This window comes from Oncorhynchus masou, chromosome 12 (genome assembly GCF_036934945.1).
Source record: "Oncorhynchus masou masou isolate Uvic2021 chromosome 12, UVic_Omas_1.1, whole genome shotgun sequence".
NCBI lineage: Eukaryota > Metazoa > Chordata > Actinopteri > Salmoniformes > Salmonidae > Oncorhynchus > Oncorhynchus masou.
Window position 1 is genome coordinate 37,651,289 of NC_088223.1, and position 22,332 is coordinate 37,673,620.

A 22,332-nucleotide genomic window follows, 5' to 3' on the forward strand; every position below is an offset into this window, starting at 1 on the left:
TATACCTGTCGACCATGGAATGGCCTACACGTTTATATTTTTATCCTAATATTTGGAATCGGGGTTATTTTATACTATAGGGAACAGTAAGTTACAGTATTTACGGATCTATGGAGACTACAGACGGACAGTATATCATTTGTGGTCATGTGTAAACGTGTATCCAACCAATACAATTTGATTTGATTTGATGGTCAAAAACTGGTCCCAGAGCTCAATCGTCCACGGCTTGTTCACTCACCCTTACTGATCAGAGCCCAGAGCACTCAGAGGAGATAGGAAATTAACTGAAGGAGCACTACTACAGAATCCATGTTATCGTACAGCTGCAACTGGGTCAGATTAACCCACCTTGACAGTACGGAGGCATATCACGGTTCATGCTGAACAAATTCCTCCTGTTGTGAATGGATATCATGGAATCACCAGGCCTTGAGGCAACAACGTGGGTGAACGTACAGAGTGCTGAAAGGTTAGTTGAAAACAGCAGTGAATGGAGTGAACGGAGAGCTGAGGCAAGTGCATGGGCTTTCTCTCTCTCGGGGGAACAAACATTAGATGTCGAGTTAGCCAGTTAACGACAGCTAACAAGGTTGACAACATGTTAAATAAGGGGTAAGGAGACACATCCGATGGACTGTGATAGTGCGGTAAGGGTGGTTAGCAAGTTGAGGGGAGAGATTGTGTGTACGTGTGTATGAGGATAAGTTAGCCAGACTTGATGGGTGTGAAATGGTGGTTAGCGAGCGTGTCAGATAATTAGCAGTTAGCATGCTAACTCACTGACCTCCTCCCAGCCTTTCCCCTCGGAGTAGGAAATCACGTCCAGCACTGGATTAGACAGGTATCCATCACTGTTGAACGAGTAGTCCCGGCCACTCAGCGTAATGTTACTGAAAAACCTGGAAGACAGGAAATGGAGTGTGGGAATGGCAGACAGAAAGAGAAAGAAATAGAAACAGAGAGAAATAAAGAGGCACACTAAACAACTTTCAGCACAAACAGACAGAGAAACTGAGAAACAGGAGACGGAAAAACAGAGAAACGGAGTGGCATGCTAGACTTTCAGCAAGATTCGAGTTTTAGCTGGAAGTGACAGGGAAGGCGATGAGAGAGTGGCAGCGAGAGTGGCAGAGCGAGAGAGAGAGAGAGAGAGAGAGAGAGAGAGAGAAGCAGGGGACACTTAATACTAGATATCTTTCATGTGTCTTCAGCTGCAAGCTTTGTAGTTGAAAGACTAGAGTAGCAGAGTGGCAGGGTGAGAGACAGCAGGCTGTAGCTGGGCAGTTAGGCACTACACTAGAGATCTCTCTATGTCCCAAGCTGCTTGTTATTATGTTCCAGCCATTGTTCAGTTACGGGTAGCTACGTGACAGGAAAATGTAAATAAATCAATGACTTGATGAACAAAACACGGGAGCTTGCCATTGGAGTAGCCAAAGTTCTGCAAACGGCAAGTCGTTTCTGCTTATCACGTGAATAATGTGCAGAAATTGTGAGTGGTTGAGACTTGCAAAGACTGCAGTATGCATCAATGTAGGGCAGGCAGGCTATTTTCCATCATCTTCAGCGCATCTGTATCTCGTTGATATCGAGAGTGCTAATGGTTTCCTGGCCCTGCCCTGATAATCAGGGGTAAAAGCTATAGAGCAAAACTACACTAGCTGTTGGCTTTCATGTTTTTCATGTTGCTGTTAGGGGTAGTCTGTCGGTTACAGAGTCTGAGATGCTTCCGTGTCGCCATGACAACACTGCACCTAAAAGCACCATTCACAGAGGACGCCAGTCAGATAGAATGTTGAAAAACCAATGCCAGTTCGCTTTTTCTCTCCCTTCCTTCAAAAGGCATTTGGAATTTTTTGTCGTCAGCGCTTTCTTGTTTTCATGATGCAGCAAATCGCTGATTGAAGATGCCCTCATTTCCTTTCATCCAGCCATTCTTTACACGAGGCTGTCACATAGAAAGCCTACCACACAACATGAGATGTTTGTCTGCGTCTCACCCACTGCCCTCTCTCCAACTTCACAAGAGTATCGAGCTGAATTATGACCTATAATTTATGGGTATTTCTAGATCCATATAGCAGGAGAAATGATTCACATTCTGGCACATGATAAGGCAGGCTGGAGCCCTACTTCTAGGGGCTGTGCTGATCTTCCTATCCATCCTGTTGCTACTGTATACAGTATATGAGGGGCAATAATGGAATGCAAAGTAATGGAGCACAATGCAAATGAGCTAGAAGGCTGTATATGTTTATAAAGGCTGTATGAAGGAGTCACAAAGGGAATTATTACTTTTCACACATGATTTGTCAAACCAAGCCAATTAAGAGAATACTGATGGATGAAATAGAAATCCAACAGAAAGGAGAAAAAAATGAAAGCAGAAAACACCCTTGGTCTCTATTCTACATTCAAATTATTATTTCATGGTTTGGAAAAACAGAGAAGAAATTCTGCTGAAAAATACAAAACTATTCAGTGGTTGCTTTTCTTATAAGATGAAAAAAGACAATGTGTTAATGTTAGCATTCACTTGAACTCTGCAATGCCACTGATCTCTCTTGGTGAGTGCCATGTTGTCATGGCGACCCACAGTCATTGACATTACATGTGTTTCCACAGATGCCGAACATTGTGAGGTGAACAAGCTACGGAATATTTGAATATAGATTTGTCTCTCGTACCGTAACAAAGACAACTCATAATGGCTAATGCATTCAGACAGATAAATATGGAGAGAGAGAGAGAGAGAGAGAGAGAGAGGGATAGGTAAAGTGGGAAAGAGAGTGAGAGGGAGTGATATGGGGAGTAGGGGTGAAGGGTTTGATGGGGGGGGTTACTAGCTATTTAAACATCAGACAACATTCACATTAATGTACTCTCTTCAGATCTGCATTTGCATGCCCCCCCTCCCCCCTTCTATTAGATTCTCCCATGCCTCACTGGTGCCAGCTCCTCCTTTAGGAAACGGGACGGGTCATGTGGTGGGAAGGTGGGGGGGGGTATGGGAACTGTTTGGTGTGTCCCTATGCTGTTGACAGTGCTCCTGCCGTGATAGTGATGGCTCGGGAGATACAGAGAGAGGCCAGAGGAGCTTTGGTGCCTGGTTGGATTCGTGGCTGTGTGTGACTGCCTCCAATATTTCTACCCTGCATTTGTATTTAAATTCATTAAGGATCCCCATTAGCTGCTGCCAAGGCAGCAGCTACTCTTCCTGGGTTCCAGCAACATTAAGGCAGTTATGTACAATTTAAAATTGTATATAACACTTTTCACAACACATTAAGTGTGTGCCCTCAGGCCACTACTCCCACATATCTAAGCCAACACAATCAATTATCCTATTTACATGTAAAACGATGAAGCATCAGATCCCTTTTAGAGAAGGGAGGAGGGAGGAGAGAGGTGGGGGGGGGGAAAGAGAAGGTAAAGGGAAGAAACGGAGTGATGAGAAAAAGAGTGAACCAGAGAGGAAGAGAAGAGAGAGAGAGGGTTGTGAAATTACAATAGATGGGAGAGCGTGGGAGGGAAGGAGGGTAGGAGGGAGAGAGAGAAGGAAATTAGATTGAGGATGAGATTGAATGGTGTAATAAAAACAAAGCATAAAGAGCATAGCAGTGGGAGAGAAAAAGGGAGGAGAGAGGGGTGCAGGGATGACAGAGGAGCAGAGAGGTACGGAAGGGGATGAAGATGAAAGATAGAAAGAATTGTGAGAAAAAGAAGGGAGAGCGGTGAGAGGTAGATAATTGTAGTTTTACCTTGACTGGTCAAATAAATGCATTAAAGAGACCCATTATAGCTGACACATTAACAATGAATGAAGTAGGTGGTAATTAATACATAAATTGGTACCATTTAGGCCTTTGGTAACAAGTTATTGCCTTCAGAAAGTATTGACACCCGTTGAAATTGATTACATTGAGATTTCTTGTAAAAATGTCAAAGTGGAATTATGTTTTTGGAAATTTGTAAAAATTCATAAAAAATGAAAAGCTGAAATGTCGTGTCAATAAATATGTAATGTCAATACATATTGTTATGGCATGTCAAAATAAGTTCAGGAGTAAAAATATGCTTAACAAGTCACATAATAATAAGTTGCAGGACTTACTTTGTGTGCAATAATAGTGTTTAACATGATTTAAAGAATGACTACCTCATCTCTGTACCCCACACATATATATAATTTCTGTAAGGTCCCTCAGTCGACCCGTGAACTTCAAACACAGATTCAACAACAAAGACTGGGGAGGTTTTCCAATGGCAGTAAAGAAGGGCACCTATTTGTAGGGTAAAAATAAGAAAAGCATACTTTTTAATATTCCTGTAAGCATGGTGAAGTTATTAATTACACTTTGGATGGTGTATCAATAAACGCAGTCACTGCAAATACACAGGTGTCCTTCCTAACTCAGTTGCCAGAGAGGAAGGAAACCACTCAGGGATTTCACCATGAAGCCGAAGGTGACTTTAAAACAGTTACATAGTTTAGTTACAGAGTTTAATGGTTGTTATAGGAGAAAACTGAGGATGAATCAACAACATTATAGAAACTCAACAAAACTACACTAATTGACTGAGTGAAAAGATGTAAGCCTGTACAGAATTTATTTTCTTTCAAAACATGCCTCCTGTTTGCAACAGGGCAATAAAGTAATACTGCAAAAAATGTGGCAAAGCAATTAACTTTTTGTCCTGAATTCAACACATTACTGAGTACAACGCTCCATATTTTCAAGCTTAGTGGTGGCTGCTTTATGTTATGTGTAATCTTGTAATCGTTAAGGACTGGGGAGTTTTCAGGATAAAAAAATAAACTGAGGCATCAATTGAGGCAAAGGCAAAATCCTATAGGAAAACCTGGTTCAGTCTGCTTTCCACCAGACACTGGGAGATGAATTCACCTTTCAGTAGGACTATAACCTAAAACACAAGGCCAAATCTTCACTACAGTTTCTTATCAAGAAGACAGTGAATGTTCTTGAGTGGCTGAGTAACAGTTTTTACTTAAATCTGCTTGAAAATCTATGGCAAGACCTGAAAATGGTTGTCTAGCAACAACCAATTTGACAGAGCTTGAAGAATTCTTAACAGAATAACGGGTAAATGTTGCACAATCCAGGTGTGCAAAGCTCTTAGCGAATTGCTCAGAAAGACATACCGCTGTAATCGCTGCCAAAGGGGACTCTTACATGTATTGACTCAGGCATGTGAATATTTATGTAAATAGATATTTCTGTATTTAATTTTCAATACATTTCTACACATTTCTAAAAACATGTTTTCAGTTTTTGTGTGTAGATGTGTGAGAATATATATATTTTTTATCCATTTAGAATTCAGGCTGTAACATACATAAAATGTGGAATAAGTAAAGGGGTATGAATACTTTCTGAAGGCACTCTATCTACAGCCTATCAGTAACATTTCAACTAACGATCTACTAACCTTTGCCCTAACCCTTACCCTTATCCTAACCCTAAACTTAACCTTAGCCCTAACCCTTACTCTAAACCTAACCATAACCGTAACCTTAGCAAGCAGTTTGCTTATCAACAGAGAGTACGACCATCTGCACAGCATCTACAGATTGAACATCCGGACTATCCAGATAAAGTATGACCATGTCTTTGTGGCTATAATGGAATACATCCTCAGCAGTTCATTTAATCCCCCAATGCTAGTCAGTAAACTAGCTTGATTAGCAAAGACAAGTCATGTATTTTAACTTGATTTACATGGACTCAACAAGGCATGTACAGTACCTTTAACTTGATTCACATTGACTCAACAAGCTATGTACAGTTGAAGTCGGAATTTGACATACACTTAGGTTAGGACATCTACTTTGTGTATGACACAAGTAATTTTTCCAACAATTGTTTACAGACAGATTATTTTACTTATCATTCACTGTATTACAATTCCAGTGGGTTAGACGTTTACATACACTAAATTGACTGTGCATTTAAACAGCTTGGAAAATTCCAGAAAATGATGTCATGGCTTTAGAAGCTTCTGATAGGCTAATTGACATAATTTGAGTCAATTGGAGGTGTACCTGTAGATGTATGTCAGTGCCTACCTTCAAACTCTGTGCCTCTTTGCTTGACATCATGGGGAAATCAAAAGAAATCAGCCAATACCTCAGAAAAAGAATTGTAGACCTCCACAAGTCTGGTTCATCCTTGGGAGCAATTTCCAAACGCCTGAAGGTACCACATTCATCTGTACAAACAATAGTATGCAAGTTTAAACACCATGGGACCATGCAGACATGGGACCCTGACTCAGTTACACCAGCTCTGTCAGGAGGAATGGGCCAAAATTCACCCAACTTATTGTGGGAAGCTTGTGGAAGGCTACCCGAAATGTTTGACCCAAGTTAAACAATTTAAAGGCAATGTAACCAAATACTATCTGACACACTGGGAATGTAATAAAGTATAAACACCATGGGACCACGCAGCCGTCATACCGCTCAGGAAGGAGACGCCTTCTGTCTCCTAGAAATTAACGTACTTTGGTGGGAAAAGTGCAAATCCATACCAGAACAACAGCAAAGGACCTTGTGAAGATGCTGGAGGAAACAGGTACAAAGGTATCTATAACCACAGTAAAACGAGTCCTATATTGACATAAGCTGAAAAGCAGATCAACAATGAAGACGCCACTGCTCCAAAACCGCCATAAAAAAAGAAAGACTACGGTTTGAAACTGCACAAGACCGTACTTTTTGGAGAATTGTCCTCTGGTCTGATGAAACAAAAATAGAACTGTTTGGCCATAATGACCATCTTTATGTTTGGAGGAAAAACTGGGAGGCTTGCAAGCCAAAGAACACCATCCCAACCGTGAAGCACGGGGGTGGTAGCATCAAGTTGTGGGAGGGGCTTTGCTGCAGGAGGGAACTGGTGCACTTCACAAAATAGATGGCATCATGAGGAAAGAAAATGATATGGATATATTGAAGCAACATCTCAAGACATCAGTCAGGAGGTTAAAGCTTGGTAGCAAATGGGTCTTCTAAGTGGACAATGAACCCAAGCATACTTCCAAAGTTGTGGCAAAATGGCTTAAGGACAACAAAGTCAAGGTATTGGAGTGGCCATCACAAAGCCTTGACCTCAATCCCATAGAAAATATGTGGGCAGAACTGAAAAAGCTTGTGCGATCAAGGAGGCCAACAATCCTGACTCTGTTTCACAAGCTCTGTCATGAGGAATGGGCCAAAATTCATCCAACTTATTGTGGGAAGCTTATTGTGGGAAGCTTATTGTGGAAAGCTTCCGATGGTTCAGTCTACGCTGATTAGTTGAATTTGTCCGCGAGGCGGCTGAGCGGAGCGAATTTGAAACAAGTGGCGAAGTAAACAAGGAGACTGAGTTGTGAAAATCTAACGATAACAATTTACGTGAGTATAAATGTTGCGATTGTAAGACTCACAGACTTGTTTACGTGCTGCTGTGCGTTTTGTTTGCCAACCTTACTTTGCTACCTGACAACTTTTTAACTTTTTAATTACCGTTTATATTTTTAGTTTTTCCCTCACTCAACTTTTTTTCATTCAACTTTTTCACTCCTGACGTTTTATCTGGACATGGTTCGTCAGGACCTCCAACAGCCGAAGCTAAGTAGTAACATTAACATGATGCCTTCTAATTGCAGTCGCTGTACTCATAATATACACGAGAACGATCTCCTTACGGCGAAGATAGCTGTGCTGCAAGCCCAGCTTTAGACGCAATCGTTAGGCAAGGGTAATTTCAGTCTAGGAAAGTATGAAACAGTGTCTGTGCCACCAGTAAGTACAGATAGTAGTATAAATCCCCTTGCACGGTCCCCACAGCCGGACAACTTTCTCATGGCTTCTGGAGGGAAATGCTGTAGGAATGCTCAACTGGTGTCGCCCATCCAGCCGACAGAAACGTTCAACCGATTCTCCCCATTAAGCAGCGAGTCGGAGTCAGATTGTCACGCCCTGACCTTAGAGATCCTTTTTTATGTCTCTATTTTGGTTTGGTCAGGGCGTGGGTTGGGGTGGGCATTCTCTGTTTTGTGTTCTATGTTTTCGATTTCTGTGTGTTTGGCTGGGTGTGGTTCTCAATCAGAGGCAGCTGTCTATCGTTGTCTCTGATTGAGAACCATACTTAGGTAGCCTTTTCCCACCTGTGTTTTGTGGGTAGTTATTTTCTATTTTGTGTGTCTGCACCAGACAGAACTGTTTCGGTTTCGTTTGTTGTCTTTGTTGTTTTGTTATTCAGTGTTCAGTTCTATTAATAAATCATGAACACTTACCACGCTGCACTTTGGTCCACTTCTTCATGCAACGATGACCGTTACACAGAGGCCGAGCATTCTCTGGTCTCTACTCCTCCCGTTACGGGGTCTGAGACGCCGAAGGCTCCCACCATTAGCTCTGACAAATTGAAAACCCTAGTCATTGGCGACTCCATTACCCGCAGTATTAGACTTAAAACGAATCATCCAGCGATCATACACTGTTTACCAGGGGGCAGAGCTACCGACGTTAAGGCTAATCTGAAGATGGTGCTGGCTAAAGCTAAAACTGGCGAGTGTGGAGAGTATAGGGATATTGTTGTCCACGTCGGCACCAACGATGTTAGGATGAAACAGTCAGAGGTCACCAAACGCAACATAGCTTCAGCGTGTAAATCAGCTAGAAAGATGTGTCGGCATCAAGTAATTGTCTCTGGCCGCCTCCCAGTTAGGGGGAGTGATGAGCTCTACAGCAGAGTCGCACAACTCAATCGCTGGTTGAAAACTGTTTTCTGCCCCTCCCAAAAGATAGAATTTGTAGATAATTGGCCCTCTTTCTGGGACTCACCCACAAACAGGACCAAGCCTGGCCTGTTGAGGAGTGATGGACTCCATCCTAGCTGGAGGGTGCTCTCACCTTATCTACGAACATAGACAGGGCTCTAACTCCCTTAGCTCCACAATGAAATAGGGTGCAGGCCAGGCAGCAGGCTGTTAGGTTTTGGCATTTACTGTGTTAAATGAGGCCTCACCTCCTGGTTACACTAGTGACCATATCCCCCGTGCATCCCGCAAAGGCGCAAATTTAGAAAATTTCAATTTACAAAAAAAAAACGTTTTCGTCTTTTGAGCTTCTAGTCATGAAATCTATGCAGCCTACTCAATCACTTTTTATAGCTACTGTTTACAGGCCTCCTGGGCCATTATAGAGCATTCCTCACTGAGTTCCCTGAATTCCTATCGGATCTTGTAGTCATAGCAGATAATATTCAAATTTGTGGTGACTTTAATATTCACATGGAAAAGTCCACAGACCCACTCCAACAGGCTCTCGGAGCCATCATCGACTCAGTGGGTTTTTGTCCAACATGTCTCCAGACCTACTCACTGCCACAGTCATACTCTGGACCTAGTTTTGTCCTATGGAATAAATGTTGTGGGATATTAACATTTTTCCTCATAATCCTGGACTATCGGACCATCATTTTATTTAGTTTGCAATCGCAACAAATAATCTGCTCAGACCCCAACCAAGGAGAATCAAAAGTCATGCTATAAATTCTTAGACAACCTAAAGATTCCTTGATGCCCTTCCAGACTCCCTCTGCCTACCCAAGGACGTCAGAGGACAAAAATCAGTTAACCACCTAACTGAGGAACTCAATTTAACCTTGCACAAGACCCTAGATGCAGTTGCACCCCAAAAAACTAAAAACATTTGTCATAGGAATCTAGCTCCCTGGTATACAGAAAATACCCGAGCTCTGAATCAAGCTTCCAGAAAATTGGAACGGAAATGGTGCCACACCAAACTGGAAGTCTTCCAACTAGCTTGTGCAGTATTGAAGAGCCCTCACTGCTGCTCGATCATCCTATTTTTCCAAACTAACCTAATCCAACCTAAAAATAAGAACAATCCAAAATTTATTTTTGATACTGTCGCAAAGCTAACTAAAAAGCAACATTACCCAAAAGAGGATGGCTTTCACTTTTCACTCCATTTTTATGGAATGGTCTGCCTATCCATGTGAGTGACGCAGACTCGGTCTCAACCTTTAAGTCTTTACTGAAGACTCATCTCTTCAGTTGGTCATATGATTGAGTGTAGTCTGGCCCAGGAGTGTGAAGGTGAACAGAAAGGCTCTGGAGCAACGAACCGTCCTTGCTGTCTCTGCCTGGCCGGTTCCCCTCTCTCCACTGGGATTCTCTGCCTCAAACCCTATTACAGGGGCTGAGTCACTGGCTTACTGGTGCTCTTCCATGCCGTCCCTAGGAGGTGTGCATCACTTGAGTGGGTTGAGTCACTGATGTGGTCTTCCTGTCTGGGTTGGCGCCCCTTGGGTTGTGCCGGGGCGGAGATCTTCGTGGGCTATACTCGGCCGTGTCTCAGGATGGTAAGTTGGTGGTTGAAGATATCCCTCTAGTGGGGTGGAGGCTGTGCTTCAGCAAAGTGGGTGGGGTTATATCCTGCCTGTTTGGCCCTGTCTGGGGGTATCATTGGATGGGGCCACAGTCTCCTGACCCCTCCTATCTCAGCCTCCAGTATTTATGATGCACTAGTTTAAGTGTCGGGGGGCTAGGGTCAGTCTGTTACATCTGGAGTATTTCTCCTGTCTTATCCGGTGTCCTGTGTGAATTTAAGTATGCTCTCTCTAATTCTCTCTCTAATTCTGGCATGAGGACTCCTTGCTGTCCCCAGTCTACCTGGCCGTGCTGCTGCTCCAGTTTCAACTGTTCTGCCTGCGGCTATGGAACCCTGACCTGTTCACCGGACGTGCTACCTGTCCCAGACCTGCTGTTTTGAACTCTCTAGAGACAGCAGGAGCGGTAGAGATACTCTCAATGATCGGCTATGAAAAGCCAACTGACATTTACTCCTGAGGTGCTGACTTGTTGCACCCTCGACAACTACTGTGATTATTATTATTTGACCATGCTGGTCATTTATGAACATTTGAACATCTTGGCCATGTTCCTGTTATAATCTCCACCCGGCACAGACAGAAGAGGACTAGCCACCCCTCATAGCCTGGTTCCTCTCTAGGTTTCTTCCTAGGTTTTGGCCTTTCTAGAGAGTCAACTAGCCACCGTGTTTCTACACCTGCATTACTTACTGTTTGGGGTTTTAGGCTGGGTTTCTGTACAGGACGTTGCTATATCAGCTGATGTAAGAAGGTTTATATAAATACATTTGATTTGGAAGGCTACCCGAAACGTTTGAGCCAAGTTAAACAATTTCAATTACCAAATACTAATTGAGTGTATGTAAACTTCTGACCCACTGGGAATGTGATAAAATAAATAAAAGCCTAAATAAATCATTTCACATTCTTAAAATAAAGTGGGGATCCTAACTGACCTAAGAGAGGGAATTTTACTAGGATTAAATGTCAGGAATTGTGAAAAACGGAGTTGAAATATATTTGGCTAAGGTGTATGTAAACTTCCGACTTCAACTGTATCTTTAACTTAATTTACATGAACGCAACAAGTCTTGCACCTTTTAACTTGATTCATATGGACATAAGTCATGTATCTTTAACTTGATTCACAAGTTAGCATGGTTCATGTATCTCTACATCAACACAGGAACATGACTCATGTTCTGGTTGTGATTCATGGCTCATTACTTTATTCTGACACATACTGCATACGGACGGACACAGACATACAGCATGTACCCATGGCTCATGTATCTTTCAGACAAATGTACTGACTGAGTGACACGAGAGGGACTTGGAGGAGTCACCTATGAGACACGGTTGACAGGCAGCAAAAGACAGACGGAGGGAGATACAGAGACTTCTCATACACAACTGAGAACTAGACAGGGAGAAAGAGGGAACATGAGGGCGAGAGAGAGAGGGAGAGGGGTTGAAGTGTTTCAGCTGTTGATGGGGAGAGAGAGGCAGACAAGGGGGGAGGGGGGAGAGGGGGGGGTGAGAGACACAGAGAGATAATCAGCGATGACAGAGAAAGGCAGAGAGAGAGAGATAAGGAAAGACAAAGGGGCAGATATAGACAGAGACAGAATGAGAGAGGGGGAGAAAGAGAGAGAGCAGAGAGAGCAGAGAGCAGAGAGAGAGCAGAGAGAGAGAGAGAGCAGAGAGAGCAGAGAGAGAGAAAGAGATAGAGAGGGAAAAGCAGCCAGCAGCAGTATGTGACACTCCTCTGCCACAGCTGAGCAGTTCTCCCCCCTGAGAGTTCTGAAGGAGCACCTCCGCTCTCCTCACCTGATCCTGTCTGGCACCCTCTGTGTCTGGTTGCCATCTGTCTGGCAGTTGCCCGCGAAGTAGTGTGGCCCTCGGGCCCAGCCGTACTCCTTCCTCAAAGCCATGGCTCCGTGGGTCAGCACAGACACCCCTTTGGCGATCCTCCTGCGGGGCTCGTCCCTCCAGCCCTGCGGCCGCACTGCGAACAGGGCCTTGGGGAGGCCCTCCAGGCCAAGGCCGGACAGGGCTGGCCCCACGGCGAACCACATGTGGGAGTGTCCGGCCTGACCCGAGGCCCAGGCAGCCTTGAAGATCAGTGCGGCCTCCTCCTGGGAGCAGTAGAGGAGACGCACCTGGAAGGAGGGGGGGGGGGTTAAGTGGGAGTCTTGTTGGACCAAACTAGGTCAAATGATGTCAGTCACACTGTAGCAGTTTGGGGGGATTGCTGACCCCGTTCACTGCCCTCTTTGAAAACATTTCAATTCAGACCATTTCCCACTCAGACTACAGCAGTGGACAGTTTTTGGGGGTGAAATTTCATATTGTTACATCATTTACTTTTTCTCTTTGTCCATTCTCCTATTTCTTATTTACATATATATCAAAAAGACCATCAACAGCAGGGTTTCCATTACATGGAAGAAAAGACTGAATTCAATGTCCCAAGTTGAACTATTTGAAGTATTCCAGTTCATTTATGAACTATTCTGAAAAACTGGCAGAATATCTTAGCTTATTTTCCAAGACAGGTGATTGGAGTGTCTTTCGGGTAATTGGATACCAAGACGATTCTGTACTAATTAGTGTCTAATTAATTCTTAGCAGGAATGAAATCCGGCATAGACTGCACAGCAGGGTCCCCGGGAACAAGGTGAAGAAACACTGTCCCGCGGTACAGGTACACTGCAACGAAAGGACCGCAAATACAGGACGACGGCATGAAACACAACAAAGGTCCCCCACAGTCCTGTGGCTGGCGTTGCGGGTTGAGTTACCATCTGCAGCACATCTATACAGTCTGATGGCCTATGGACATTTTAGCGCAGACTGGGATTGCGCAAGGACTGGGGTGGATACACAACTGCATGTTTACCCTTTCAGTGTGGGATCAACTCCCAGTCCCACAGCTATTCTCTCCCCGTCTCCCTTCTACCTTCAACCATGTGTCGTGGAAATTCTTACACAGGGACCCTCAAAGTCAATCTTAAACGAATCATCCTTTATTTGTCAGAGCGCTGGAGAGGTTCCAACCAACTCAATGCACCATAGTACACATGTTAATCAGGAGCTCTAACGGGGCAGTCCCTGCAGTTCTCTTATATATGGCTATGCAAAGACAAGTTATATTTGCATGATTTAGCATAATTAAATCGTCATTACCGTTTTGTTTCATTCAAGTGACAGACCAATACTGGTTCATAACATGTGACAGGCCAACACCTCATGAGGCTTCTTTCTCTCTTAGCAGAGACCTTGAAACTGAGATGTCTTTTGTTTGTTCTCAAAACAAGCTCTGGGCGCACTGCAGCTACTGCTAGTGAGGACTTGTACAGTCCGCCATTTGCATGAACACAGAAATTGGTTGACAGAACAGCACATGAATAGAACACAGAGATGAGTTCTAAGAAAAGCACAAACATCAAAATGTCATTACACCTGTCTAAAGAAATGAACATGAAAATGACTAAATTATTAAGAAGAGGTAATAAAAGGGTCCCCAGTGGAGACCCTGTGGTATAGTGGTAACACGCCCACTGCTAGCACATATACAGTTGAAGTCGGAACTTTACATACACTTAGGTTGGAGTCATTAAAACTCGTTTTTCAACCACTCCACAAAGTTCTTGTTAACAAACTATAGTTTTAGCAAGTCGGTTAGGACATCTACTTTGTGCATGACACAAGTCATTTTTCCAAAATTGATTACAGACAGATTTTTACACTTGTAATTCACTGTCCTACAATTCCAGTGGGTCAGAAGTTTACATACACTAAGTTGACTGTGCCTTTAAGTAGCTTGGATAAATTCCAGAAAATTATGTAAAGGCAATGCTACCAAATACTAATTGAGTGTATGTCAACTTCTGACCCACTGGGAATGTGATGAAAGAAATAAAATCTGAAATAAATAATTCTCTCTACTATTATTCTGACATTTCACATCCTTAAAATAAAGTGGTGATCCTAACTGACCTAAGACAGTGAATTTTAACTAGGATTAAATGTCAGGAATTGTGGAAAAACTGAGTTTAAATGTATTTGGCGAAGGTGTAAGTCATTTTCCGACTTCAACTGCACATGCACATGCCTCTGCTTCTGTACCATAAAAAAGTACAGCAATTTTGTTTTTAAGGCTGTAGCCGTCTCACCTGCGCCTCGTTCTCCTTGAGCAGCCTGCGTGTGCGCGCCCCTCCCGGGTCGTCGGTGACGTTGAGCATGACCACGCCCTTCTTCTCCCAGCCGATGAAGGATCCGTCCGTCAGGCCCTCCACCATGGCCAGGAAGTCCTCGTAACCGTGGTGACGCGTGGCCACCACGGAGAAGGAGGTCCAGTCGAACTCCTCCAGCACCTCGAAGATCACGTCCAGCTGCATGGCTGTGGAGCAGGTGAACTGGAGGTAGATGGAGCCGCTCTCCTGGGGGAGGACAACAGGGAGAAAACGGTTTGTTAAAGAGTGAAATGGTTTTTCGGGACCAGGAGAGGGACAGAGAAAGAGGTTGCAGTGAACTGTCTACTTGAGGGTTGTGTTCAAGTGGGAAGACATTTTTTTGAAGCTGAGCGAAATGGGGAGGTGGTATGTGAACAGAGTTATTTTTCTACTATTGCCTCCTGAAATATGTATATATTTTTTTACATAAATAAAAGTATTCCGGGGGGGGGACATGTTATTTATATTGTTATTTATCTTTTAAAGTGCTAAATTGTTATATTATAGTCAATGGGTACAGTAGCTAAAAAACCTAGCTTCGGCATCCAGGTGTCCACTGCGGAGGACATTTCTTGATAACCTCTTAATTTAGCTCTTATTTCACGTGAAAAAAGTATTACACGGTCCTGACAACTCACTTAACTATTCCTGAGATATTCACTTACTAGAAGCAATTTGAATATCAAACTCACAAAAATTATCATTTATACAGTGCCTTGCGAAAGTATTCGGCCCCCTTGAACTTTGCGACCTTTTGCCACATGTCAGGCTTCAAACGTAAAGATATAAAACTGTATTTTTTTTGTGAAGAATCAACAACAAGTGGGACACAATCATGAAGTGTAACGACATTTATTGGATTGCACAGTGCTCCTTGGGATGTTTAAAGCTTGGGAAATCTTTTTGTATCCAAATCCGGCTTTAAACTTCTTCACAGCAGTATCTCGGACCTGCCTGGTGTGTTCCTTGTTCTTCATGATGCTCTCTGCGCTTTTAACGGACCTCTGAGACTATCACAGTGCAGGTGCATTTATACGGAGACTTGATTACACACAGGTGGATTGTATTTATCATCATTAGTCATTTAGGTCAACATTGGATCATTCAGAGATCCTCACTGAACTTCTGGAGAGAGTTTGCTGCACTGAAAGTAAAGGGGCTGAATAATTTTGCACGCCCAATTTTTCAGTTTTTGATTTGTTAAAAAAGTTTGAAATATCCAATAAATGTCGTTCCACTTCATGATTGTGTCCCACTTGTTGTTATGCGAGTGTTCATTCTTTCCATTTCTGGTCATTTATCAGACACTCTTATCACACCCGAGTGCCATCAGACTTCTGATACCGATGCAGCAAATTTGGGGGGGGGGGGGGGGGGGGCAGAAAAGTATTGTACAGAAAAGTATTTTGTATTGTCCCAAACTCGATCCTGTGGACCGCAAGTAGTACACATGAAGTTTTTCTGCCCTAGCACGACACAGCTGTTTCAAATAAACACATATTGACATATTGATGGTTAGTTGATTACTGTGCAGTGCTAGGGTAAACAAAATATATATATGCACTACTCTAAAGTATCTTGTTACAAAATACATTGGATTGTACATCAGGACAGTTACTCAAAAGTCATTTCAATATGTGTTTCAAATACATGTAACGGAAATGAAGCCCACATCTCTGAACAGGGAGATACAATTTAGAAGGAACTATGTACTAAGCATATGTAAATGACCCCTATTGAACTCACTCACTATATACATTTTTCAGAGAGCTACAGTGCATTCGGAAAGTATTCAGACCCCTTGACTTTTTCCACATTTTGTTACATTACAGCCTTATTCTGAAATTGATTAAACTGCTTTTTTCCCTCATCAATCTACTCACAATACCCCATTATGACAAAGCAAAAGCTGCATCTCAGAAATGTTTGTAAATGTATTAAAATGATCAAGTGTAATATCACATTTACATAAGTATTCAGACCCTTTATTCAGTACATGTTGAAGCACCTTTGGCAGCGATTACAGCCTCGAGTCTTCTTGGGTATGACGCTACAAGATTGGCACAACTGTGTTTGGGGTGTTTCTCCCATTCTTCTCTGCAGATCCTCTCAAGCTCTATCAGGTTGAATGGGGAGCATCTCTGCACAGCTATTTTCAGGTCTCTCCGGAGATGTTCGATCGGGTTCAAGTCCGGGCTCTGGCTGGGCCACTCAAGGACATTCAGAGACTTGTCCCGAAGCCACTCCTGCGTTGTCTTTCTTGGCTGTGTGCTTAGGGTCGTTGTCCTGTTGGAAGGTGAACCTTCGCCCCAGTCTGAGCGCTCTGGAGCAGGTTTTCATCAAGAATCTCTCTGTACTTCTGTTCCGTTCCGCTTTCCCTCGATCCTGACTAGTCTCCCAGTCCCTGCCGCTGAAAAACATAACCACAACATGATGCTGCCACCACCATGCTTCACCGTAGGGATGGTGCATTGTTTCCTACAGACGTAACACTTGGCATTCAGGCCAAAGAGATCAATCTTGGTTTCATCAGACCAGAGAATCTTGTTTCTCATGGTCTGAGAGTCCTTTAGGTGCCTTTCGGGAAATTCCAAGCAGGCTGTCATGTGCCTTTTACTGAGGAGTGGCTTCCATCTGGCAACTCTATCATAAAGGCCTAATTGGTGGAGTGCTGCAGAGATGGTTGTCCTTCTGGAAGGTTCTCCCATCTCCACAGAGGAACTCTGGAGCTCTGTCAGAGTGACCATCGGGTTCTTGGTCACCTCCCTGACCAAGGCCCTTCTACTCCGATTGCTCTGTATGATCGGGCAGCCAGCTCCAGGAACAATCTGGTGGCTCCACACTTCTTCCATTTAAGAATGCTGGAAGCCACTGTGTTCTTGGGGACCTTCAATGCTGCAGACATTTTTTTGGTACCCTTCCCCAGATCTGTGCCTCGACACAATCCTGTCTCTGACCTCTACGGACAATTACTTCGACCTTATAGCTTGGTTTTTGCTCTGACATGCACTGTCAACTGTGGGACCTTATACAGACAATCAAGTTGCAGAAACATTTTACAGATGATATATGGAAACAGGATGCACCTGGGCTCAATTTCGAGTCTCATAGCAAAGGGTGTGAATACTTATGTAAAGAAGCTATTTCTGATTTAGTTTTTTATATAAACTAGCAAACATTTCTAAAAACCTGTTTTCGCTTTGTAATTATGGGGTATTGTGTATAGATTGATGAGAAACCTTTTTTTAAATCCGTTTTAGAATAAGACTGTAACGTAACAAAATGTGGAAAAAGTCAAGGGGTATGAATGCTTCCTGAATGCACTGTGCACAATTAACAAAGCCAAGTGAGACTTGAACAGAGCCTCTAATTGTCGACAGGTTCACAGTTGGATATGTGTACAAAAATAGGTTAAGCATGAAATTATTCAATTGGGTTTGAGAAGAAAGACTGATTAAAGGTGCTAGGCAAAAAGTCCTAAATGGGACTGCGTGGCGAATAAGCACATAAGTACACTTAGACAGGATGTGCCATTGAGAGAGTCTCTAAAGGTAAGGTTGTGCAACCACTCTCTCTGTTGTCTGTTTCATCAGCGGCTGAGTTTGACCTTTGGAGACCAAGTGTTGAACCTTGCCAGCAATCAGTGACATTAATTGTTCAATTATAGTTAGGCAGACACAAAAAGCAGCAGGACTGTGGCCCTCGAGAACTGAAGTAGTGTTCTCCTAATCAGACCACACTGTATACAGCGGGCAAAGATTGTTGCAAAGATCAAATCAAATCAAATTGTATTTGTTACATGAGCCGTACACAACAGGTGTAGACCGTGAAATGCTTACTTTACAAGAACCTTAACCAACAATGCAGTTCAATACTAGTTGTATAAGGAGGACGTTTTGTGAACATCTTTTGAGCAACCAGATAGCAACCAAAATACAACGTCTTTCCCCATGACGCCTCTTTACCTGGTTGTAACAGAGACCAGTTGGTTGCAATCTGGTTTTATGATGTCTTCTCAACCAGAAACCCAGTTTACAAGCAGAAAATTAAGACGTCATGTGCCAAATTAGTAAGGCTTCAAACACACAGTAACTCAGGACTTATTGTGGAAAATTCAATTATTCTGCCACGACAGAATGGTTGATTACTTGAAGTCCATTAACAAGCGAAAGGTCACAGCCAGGTAGTTAGTTACCTGTGGCTCCCTGCCCAGGCCGGCCCCTCCTCCCACGGCCACAACGGGCACACCGGTCTGGGCCGAGACAAACTCCATCATGGGGGCCAGGGGAGCCTGATTGTGTGGCGGGGGCCTCTCCTCCTCGAACACCAGGCCCTGGAGCGGCGTGGTGGCCAGCAGCTCACACAGCTGCAGAAGAAGGCTCGCCGGGCTGCTCTCGTTCACCGTCAGGTAGATCACGTTGGCCGGGCCATACTGCGTCATCACGCTGTCGCCCACCAGAGCCGCCGATGCAGACGCCAGCGGCGCAGACGCCGACACCGTAGCCAATGACGATGAGGCCCCCCTTCCCTGAGGCCCCCCCGGCCCGCCCGCTGCGCCCGTTCCCCCAGCAGCGGCCGTCTCCGGGAGCAGGGAGGAGCCCGAGTGGACCACAGCGATGTTGACTACGCCCAAGTCCCTCTCTCTCTCCCGGGGGCGGAGCAGGAGGGGAGGGGAGGAGCGAGCGGGCCCCGTGCAGGCCAGCACGGCCAACAGGAGGGAGAGGACAGGCTTGGCCGCCATGGGGGAGGGAGGAGGGGGGGGCGCAGTTTGGTGGGCGGAAGGGTGGCGGCGGTTCACAGGCGAAGAGGGACCTGAAGTGGAGAGGGGAGAAGAAAGGATAAATTAGTGAGGAGAGGAGCAATGATACACATAGAAGTAAGTAGGTGCTGCAGTGGCGACGGATACTATTGAAAAACTATCAAGAGGAAGAGAGGGGGGAGTTTAGGCGTAATGGGAAAAGGGGCGCTTTCCACTGTGCCTCATCTACAAAGAGCAGGTTTCAACAGGGAAGGGAAGGGAGAGAGAGAGAGAGAGAGAGAGAGAGAGAGAGAGAGAGAGAGAGAGAGAGAGAGAGAGAGAGAAAGAGAGAGCGAAAGAGAGAGAGAGCGAAAGAGAGAGAGTGAAAGAGAGAGAGAGTGAAAGAGAGAGAGAGAGCGAAAGAGAGAGAGAGTCGCAGTGGGGCAGAGAGATTGCGCTAGGAGGGGGGGGGGGTGGATGAAATGTGAAGGGGAGGCCTGCATCACCTACCATACGATCGATCAACATCAATTAAGGTCAGTGTAAGCGTAAAGCCAAGTACAGTGAACTACAGAGGAACATAAGCTCACTGCTTAGGGACTAGAGTAGGAGTACTCACCCCTTGAACTCAGCCCTCCCCCTACGGGACATCAGAATTCATTACCCCAGGAGCTGATTCATGGTTCGGTCCCACACCATTGGAGAGCTTTAAAGCTAAGCTATAGCTATTTGCAGCCATAAACCACCAACGGGTACTGTACATCTAAACGGACCGGGCTAAATTACAATACAAATAAAACTGTGGCGGAAGGAAGAGTTAAGTCGAGGTAGGTGTGTGTATGCCAATTTTTTTTTTAAACAATTGTGGTTGAGGTGGGGTAATGCTCCGTGCAGTCGAATCAGGCTATGGGACTGTACGCGAAACGTAAGGAGATGTAAAGCAATGAATCATTTTGAAGTCGCTTACCGTGCCAACACCCCCCCCCCCCCTTCCTTCTCAACCCCTCTTTCCATTCACTCTCTTTAATTAACCCTCCCTCTCCCCTTGGGGCACACACAAATACACAGTCGAAAACACACTCTCTCCAGATCACTAACGCGCAGAGCAACGTGCATACACAATCAGCATCTGGCCATCCGTCTCCTAGAGCCTGTTATTTCTCCTAGCGTCCGTGGCTAATGTCATTGCTTTGAACCAGAAGGCTTGCTGACGTAATGTTCTCCTCACATCCCCCAAACCAACAGCTTCTTCCTGCCTTGTTCTCTCACTCTCTATCTCATTCCATTTTCGCAACCCTCCTTTTGATGCCGAGTCATCATCTGAGGAAGAAGTGCACAAAAAGAGGGGGATCACAATGAAGTGATCAGTTTGGGGGAAAAGGGGGGGGGGGACAAACAAAAATGAACCTTAGCAGTCGTGGAATAGAGAGAGCAAATATAGGAGTGAGCCAGTGAGCCAGATAGCCACAGTGTCTGGAAAGTGAAAGAGAAGGCAATATAGTAGGGCTAGAGGATATACTGTATCTAGGGGACGGTAGTAGAGGGAGGTAGAAAGAAATATTTAACACTACCCTCAATATACCATTCAGACAGAGCCAGTCCTCAGCCCGAATGAGTGAAGAATGGCTCACCCGAACCCGGCCTGTTGCATAATTAAGGTGGATATTACTACTGCCTACCCCAGTTAAGCCTATGGGCAGAACCTGCCATGAAACCTAATGGCCTCACCCTTTTTCACAGGGAGAAAGACTCTTGAATATGTTTCCCAGATACAGCGCAAAGGGCAAGTGGCTGAGTCCAGTACAGTCTGTATGAAACCAGTACAGACCATATGATACCAGTATAGACCGTATGAAACCAGTACAGACCATATGAAACCAGTACAGACCGTATGAAACCAGTACAGACCGTATGAAACCAGTACAGACCGTATGAAACCAGTACAGACCATATGAAACCAGTACAGACCATATGAAACCAGTACAAACCAGTACCTACCATATGAAACCAGTACAGACCATATGAAACCAGTACAGACCATATGAAACCAGTACAGACCATATGAAACCAGTACAGACCATATGAAACCAGTACAGACTATATGAAACCAGTACAGACCATATGAAACCAGTACAGACCGTATGAAACCAGTACAGACCATATGAAACCAGTCCAGACCATATGAAACCAGTACAGACCATATGAAACCAGTCCAGACCATATGAAACCAGTACAGACCATATGAAACCAGTACAGACTATATGAAACCAGTACAGACTGTATGAAACCAGTACAGACTGTATGAAACCAGTACAGACCATATGAAACCAGTACAGACCATATGAAACCAGTACAGACTATATGAAACCAGTACAGACCATATGAAACCAGTACAGACCATATGAAACCAGTACAGACCATATGAAACCAGTACAGACCAGTACAGACCATATGAAACCAGTACAGACCATATGAAACCAGTACAGACCATATGAAACCAGTACAGACCATATGAAACCAGTCCAGACCATATGAAACCAGTCCAGACCATATGAAACCAGTACAGACCACACAGGTGCTGTACTCAGTCCGCAGGCCATAGGGATTCATCCAGTTCAAACCGTATGAAACCAGTACACACGAGTACAGACACAGGTTCTGCACTCAGTTCGAAGGGGATATGGCTAAATCCAGTAATCCGCACTACAAACCAATCATTCCGGGCTAGCATTCCATCCGTTGTCCCTAACACCAGTCAGCTTGTGTTGTCACTCCCCGGGCCTCTCATATACAGGAGTTTTATGGTCTTCCACTGGCATGGAGTGCATTGTTTGTTGCCTATGTTAAATGGGCCCTGTGGTATCATGGCTGTAGAGTGGTATAGGGGTGAGGGAAATGGCGTTGGGAGAAGATGATTAGAATACAGGTCAGAGTTGCTGTACGCTGT

General features: G+C 44.3%; 1 protein-coding gene across 1 annotated transcript in view; it reads right to left on the minus strand.

Annotated features, from left to right (window-relative positions):
- LOC135549312 (glutamate receptor ionotropic, NMDA 2D-like) overlaps positions 1-19,088 on the minus strand; it is a 34,800-nt gene extending 15,712 nt beyond the window's left edge. The window contains exons 1-4 of the mRNA XM_064979319.1: positions 18,843-19,088; positions 14,588-14,854; positions 12,240-12,571; positions 788-902 (exon numbers count right to left, since the gene is read on the minus strand). Of these exons, the coding sequence (XP_064835391.1) occupies positions 788-902; positions 12,240-12,571; positions 14,588-14,854; positions 18,843-19,088 (960 nt within the window). The remainder of the gene's footprint in view (positions 1-787; positions 903-12,239; positions 12,572-14,587; positions 14,855-18,842) is intronic.
- Positions 19,089-22,332: the final 3,244 nt, after the last annotated feature.